A 6,270-nucleotide genomic window follows, 5' to 3' on the forward strand; every position below is an offset into this window, starting at 1 on the left:
AAAATTGTTCCCTTCCTCTTTAGAGAATACTGTTTAGCCATTATTTTGGTTGGGTGTGCTAGCAACACATTCTCTTAGTTTTCCCTCATTTGAGAATGTCTTTCTTTGCTTCATTCCAGAAAAATACTTATCCTGAATAGGATTTTGGATTGACAGTTCTTTCCTTTCTGTTCTTCAGAAAATGTTGTGCCGTTTTTCTCTTTCCTCTTCTGGCATTCATGGTCTTTGATGAGAAATCCACTGTGTTCCTATTTGTTTTTTCCCTCTGAGGGTAGCGTACTTCTGTCTCTCAAGACTTTCATCTTCCTCATTAATTCTCACAATTTTGACTGTGATGTACCCTAGTATGGATTTTTTGGGGAATGGGAGTTATCCTGTGTGAAGTTTGCTCAGATTCTTGAATCTGTTGGTTTTGGGAGCTTCTAGCCATATTTCTTCAGGTGGTTTCTAGTCTGGTCCATTTCTCGTCTCATCCTAGGTCTCTGATGACACAAATGTGAGCACTCTGGCCATAGTCCTACAGGTCCTACAGGCTTTAGCCTTTTTTTTTCTCCCTAGTTTTCTTTTCCTCTGTTGTTCAGAGTATTTCTGTTCTGTCTTAAAGCTTACTGATTATTTCCTCTGTCCCTTCCATTCCAATATTGAACGAACTGAGTTTAATTCAGTTATTGTTCTAAAATAATTATTGTTTGAGTTCTAAGATTTCCACTTGTTTCTTTGTATCTTACGTTTCCTTGTGGAGATTTCCTAGTTTTTTTTTTAATTTGAGCATATTCATAGTTGTTGTTGAAGCATTTTTTAGTTGCAGTCAGAATACAGAAACTGTAACGCTACTGTTATAACCATTTTTAGGTGTACAGCAGTGGCAATAAATACAATCATGTTACTATGCAACTATCACTGCATACACACCAGACTATTTTCCAGTTTCCCAAACTGAAACTCTGTCTTTTGAGCTGTAATTTTTCATTTATCCCTCCCCGTACTTCTTGCAGCCACAGTTCTGTTTTCCATCTCTATGAATTTTGACTGTTCTGGGCACCTCACATAAGTGGAACGATAAGATATTTGTCCTTTTGTATTTGGTGTACTGCATGCAGCTTATATATTTAAGGCTCATCTAGTGTAGCACATGTCAGAATTTCATTTTTTAAGGCTCAGTGTTCCATTGTATGTGTTACCACATTTTGTTCATTCCTCCTCTGGTGGACATTTGGGTGGTTTCCACCTTTTGCCTTACTGATGAATAATGCTGTTGTGAACATTGGTATAAAAATAAAAATCCCTGCTTTCAGTTTCTTCTTGTTATATACACAGGAGTGCAATTGCTAGATCATGTGGTAATTCTGTATTTAATTTTTTAAGGAACTGCCATACAGTGGCTGAGTCAGGTAACATTTCCACCAGTGATGCACACAGGCTTCAGTTTCTCAGTATCCTCACCACCATTTGTTTACTATTTCTCTGATAATAACCATCTAAGTATGTGTGAGGTAGTATCTTGCTATGATTTTGATTTACATTTTATTTTGATTAGTAATATTGGGGACCTTTTCATGTGCTCAGTGGTTATTTATAAATCTTTTTATGGAAAAATGTACACTTGAGTAATTTGCCCATTTTTTAAATTGAGTCTTTTTTGTTGTTATTCTGTCAGTAATGTTCTTTAATGTATAAAATTTTTATTGTGATGAAGTCCACTTTGTTTTTCCTTTTGTTACCTGTACTTTTGGTGTGTACTGTCATGAAGTTTGAATTTTTGTGTGTAGTGTAAGGTAAGAGTTCAGTTTAATTTTTTCGCACATGCATATTGTTTCCTCACACCACGTATTGAAAATATCACCCTTTCTTCTTTAGTGGTCTGGGTGCCTTTCTCGACTCCTTCACCACATGGGTGAGGGCTGATTTCTGGGCTCCTCATTCTTTTCTCTTGGTCTTGTGTGTCTGTTTGTATGCCACTACCACATTCTTTCGATAATTTCAGCTTCATAGTAGATTTTGAAATCAGGAAATGTGAGAACTACAGTTTTATTCCCATTATTCAACATTGTTTTGTAGATTTGGGGTCCCTTGAGATTTCATACAAATTTTAGGATGAACTTTTCCCTTTCCACTAAAAATGTTCATTCAGTTTTAGGTGTCATTCACATCAGAATAAACATGTCAGTTGGAGCTGTGCTGATTAGATACTACAATAAGCTGTAGGACCTCACTATTTGTAATAGTTTCTCAGAACCTTAAGAGGAGTCCTATATTTTCCTATAATTAAGGTTAAAAAGAGCAAGATAGTGAGAAAGAAGAAGGTAAGAAATCTAAAAAGGAGCCCAGTAGCACAGAAATTTGTTGAAACATGTAAAGTATAAACATTTCATTTTCCACAGAATTATCTTGAAACAAATTCTAAAGTTCTGTAGTTAATGATTGGACTTCATGTTTGAACTTACTAAACCTTAGACTGTAGAATTTGATGTATCTTTATAAAAATTAGTAAGTACAGTTTCTCAGATTTATTACATTTCTTATAAAGATATTTTTGTGCTACTGCTATGATTTTTTTTCTAGAATTGCACCTAGTTTTATAGCTCCATGTCATGAAAATACTCATTTGGGGTATGTTTTAGGTAGATAATATAGTAAGACTAGAACTTCGTAACATAAAGCCTGTTACCTTGTTTTTGTGTTACAGAGTCTCTACACAAAGAAGTGCAGGATTTGGCCTTTCTAGATGTTGTATCCAAACTTCGCAGTCATGAAAACAAAAGCGTTGCCCAACAGGCCTCTCTCACAGAGCAGAGACTGGCAGTGGAGAGCTGAGAACTGCCCTGCCCGGCACGCGGCGCTTCCCAGCTCTGCATCTCCCTCTGTCTTCCATCCGGCTGCCTCTCCACTCCATCTCTACCATATCAGTTGTGCATGCGTGTAACGCTCCAATACCAATTGAAGACTGCTGTAGGTACTTGCCTAGTAAGATTTCTAAACTCATAGTTAGTATGAACATGACTGTCCGACAGGTCTCTGCCCATAACTGTTCTCTTGTATTCCTGTTGCTTGAGCTACATTAAGTAGAATGTGCATGTTGTAGTCCTATGATGATGTAAACTTGATACTACATAATGACTTGCTCTTCACACATGGTAAACTACGTAATAATGTACTGGTAAATTAGAAACAGGATGTAGCAGGATCTGTGTAGCTTACTTAAAGATGAAGTTGAATAAGAAAATAGCTCCATTTTTGGTGCTTGGGAAGCACAGTGACCAAAATAACCATGGCTTCTCATACATTAGTCTTGCCTACTAATGTCCAGCCCATGGTACCTAGCATTAAATGAAATTGCACTCTTTACCCTGTGGTTCCTCCTTTTTCCTCATAATGTAAACTGTTGAAACTGCCACAAACTTAGCAAGACTTTATGAGGTTTGAGTCCATATTTAATTGATAGCCCAATATTGAAAACACTTGTAGTTTTCAGTGAGATTAGAGCTAAGGTGTTAAAGAATCCCTTTAACATTGTATCATTTGCCTATATTTTAGATTATAATATATGTGTAACTTCACCTCAGAACTTCTTCCATCTGTTGATCAGCATTGTCCAGCTCCTGTCTTTAAAAAGTCATTTGGTGTTTGTTTTCAACTGAGTATATAGCCCATTGGAAATGAACGTTTTTGTTTTGGTCATTCATATTGAAAGCAGGAAATTTCATCTTTCATAGTCTTTTTAAATACTACATTAGTAGGACATAGGAGGGAAGAGGAAGCTTGCCTATACTAAAGAAAGGGAGGCAGGTTATAAAGCCATAGTAGCGAGTCCTGTGCATTCTGCAGATAGCCTCATACCCATCACTGTTGGAGCTTCTCACCTACACTTTCTCCCCGAGAATGCGTGGATCTTACAGGCTAGAAGAAAGCCAAGATTTGGGGAGAGCCCCCTTGGCACAGTACTGCTCACTGCCACTGCCACCCCCAAATGGGTTTTTAGAGCTCTGCTACACAGTCTTTGTCAATTACTCAGATATCCCTAGGACCCCCTTGCGTTACCCAACACCCAGTTTGACCACTACTGGCCTCTCGGCGAGGGTGGGCCATTTTCCTGCAGGACTGGAGAGGGCAGGATGGGCTGCCAAGGAGGCATGGAGCCCTTCCTCTCCAGCATGAGCCCCCATGTCACGAGACGATCCAAGCTGGAGTTCTGACTCCGGAACTGCTATCATTGAAGACAGTGAAGGCTCAGTCTCAACTGTTTCCTTTGATGTCCAAGTGAGGGACTGTCGTGGGTGCTCATGGTACACTTACTGTGAGGGTGATGTTGTTTGTTGTCTTTCTTCGGGGCTGAATGGTAGAGTGTATTTTGTCAGGTTTTGAAAGACATCTGTAATGTTGCATAATAGACTGTCCATCTTAATAACTTAATAAATACATAGTATATCAAACTATAATGGCATCACTTGATTTATTGTTGTATTTCATCTGTATTTCCGCTCCTAGGACAGTGCATGATCATTGTTGGTGCTCTGTATGTGTTGAAAGAATGAATGAAATTTCCAGGTTGCCTGAACTAATTTCAGGTAGACTTAATTGATAACAGAATGAGACTTGAGAGCGTCTACGGCTTCAGGTATTTTCTTTCTTTTTTTAAAAATATTTTCCTAATAGTAGAGTCTATGCTTTTTAAAAAGCATTAAACAGATCTTTACAAAGTAATAGATCTGAAGAAAAGTCGTCATTGGGGCCAGCTGCCAGCAATCAGTTCATTGTTATGCCAGGAGGGCCTGTCTGCAATAAAACCAAGTGCAGTTTACGGGTAGGCCAGAGGGTGTGCCCTCGGTGCGCCAGGAGTCACCAGAGAGCTAGGGTGCCCCTGGGCATGGCAGTCAGTGGGAGAATACAGACACTGTCTGTCCTCTTCTCTCACCACTGCTACTGCTGCTTACTTCTGGCTCTAGAAGCCACTGCAAAACTGATTTGCTGCCCCTGATGAGTCCTTTGAAGGGAGAGAACAGGAGGAACAAGCAGCATAAAAGAGCCCTCCCTGTCCCTTGAGTCAGGAGGAAGATGCTGGAATGAAATGCATCAGTTCCACTGCCAACTTGGGATCTTGCTGACCATCCGCCCAGACTGTAACCTTGTGCGCTGAGAGATTGATCACACGTTGGCCCAGAATTCAGTGCTTTTCTCGGTCAAACATGTTTTGAGCATACTGTGATAAGAATGGCAATATGGAACAGGACTTCAGTTTTAAAGTGATTCACTCATGGATGAATAAATTGCAGCTTTGTATGCAAGCTTTATGTGAAGTGATCTGAAGAAGCCTGCATGTGAAGAATTTAAGAAGTGGTCCAGTATCATGATGTCCAGTGTGTGTGGTAGGACATTTACTTAGGTGAGCATTACCTTTTCAGCCTTTACCAGAATCATTAAGCTTAGGATTCGCTCAACTCTAGGGAACCGTAACATTCGAGTTAGTAGAGAAGTACCTGTTGAAAAGCACTTCATGATTGGGATAAATGAGCTGTAGCTAGGAAGGCAAAGGCATTTCTCACACTAAGCGTGCTCTCTTCACGTGCCTGCCTGGGTGCTGTGCCGCTCCCCAAGTGTGTCCCGAAGTTGTACCCCTGTAGTGTGGCAGCGCTACTGGAAAAGTGCAGTGCGGAGGAAGAGTGGTCTCTGGCGCCATGGCAGTGGCCAGCCCGTTCTGTCACTGCTTCCTCTGGCTTTCCTCAGGATGGTGAGCTCAGGAGTCGCTACTTTCCAGGATTTTTGTGACAAAACTTTCAGAGGTTTAAGATAAGGTTGAATAAAATTGCGGTATTTTACAGCCTCAACTACGCCTTCCTATCCCATCTGCCAGACTCCTACCTTGAATAATTCAAAGGGCAACCACCTAGCTGGACACGCGCCTCAGTGGGCTGAGGCCCCGATGCTGCTCAGAGCGGAGCGCGTCCCCCGTTGCTGACCTGGAGAACGGGACGCCCTGCCCCTCCTCGCCGAGTGCCGCCCGCAGACCAGGCTGAGCGGCCCGGAGCCCGCACAGCCCAGGCCGCGTCTCCTCGTTCGCAGGCGCGAGGGGCGCCACGGGGTGAGCCCCAGGCCGAGGGCGCCGTACCCGCCATCTGCGGGCAGGTGCAGGTGCTGGTGTGGCGAGTACTGCGAGTCCTTTACTCAACCCGGGCCCCGTCTTTCCTACCGATGGCCGCAGCGCTGCGCGGGGCAGGGCCCCCCACAGCTGCCGACTCCCCGCCCCGAGCCCACGCTCCGGTCGCGGAGGTCCGG

General features: G+C 42.2%; 1 protein-coding gene across 2 annotated transcripts in view; it reads left to right on the forward strand.

Annotated features, from left to right (window-relative positions):
• The window catches only part of Rap1gds1 (RAP1, GTP-GDP dissociation stimulator 1), a gene marked incomplete in the record, with an annotated part of 153,488 nt that extends 149,052 nt beyond the window's left edge, over positions 1-4,436 (forward strand). For both annotated transcript variants that reach the window (XM_013517446.1, XM_013517447.1), the window contains 1 exon segment: positions 2,687-4,436. In XM_013517446.1, coding sequence (XP_013372900.1) covers positions 2,687-2,814 — 128 coding nt within the window.
• Positions 4,437-6,270: the final 1,834 nt, after the last annotated feature.

This window comes from Chinchilla lanigera, unplaced genomic scaffold (genome assembly GCF_000276665.1).
Source record: "Chinchilla lanigera isolate Chin_1 unplaced genomic scaffold, ChiLan1.0 scaffold00004, whole genome shotgun sequence".
NCBI lineage: Eukaryota > Metazoa > Chordata > Mammalia > Rodentia > Chinchillidae > Chinchilla > Chinchilla lanigera.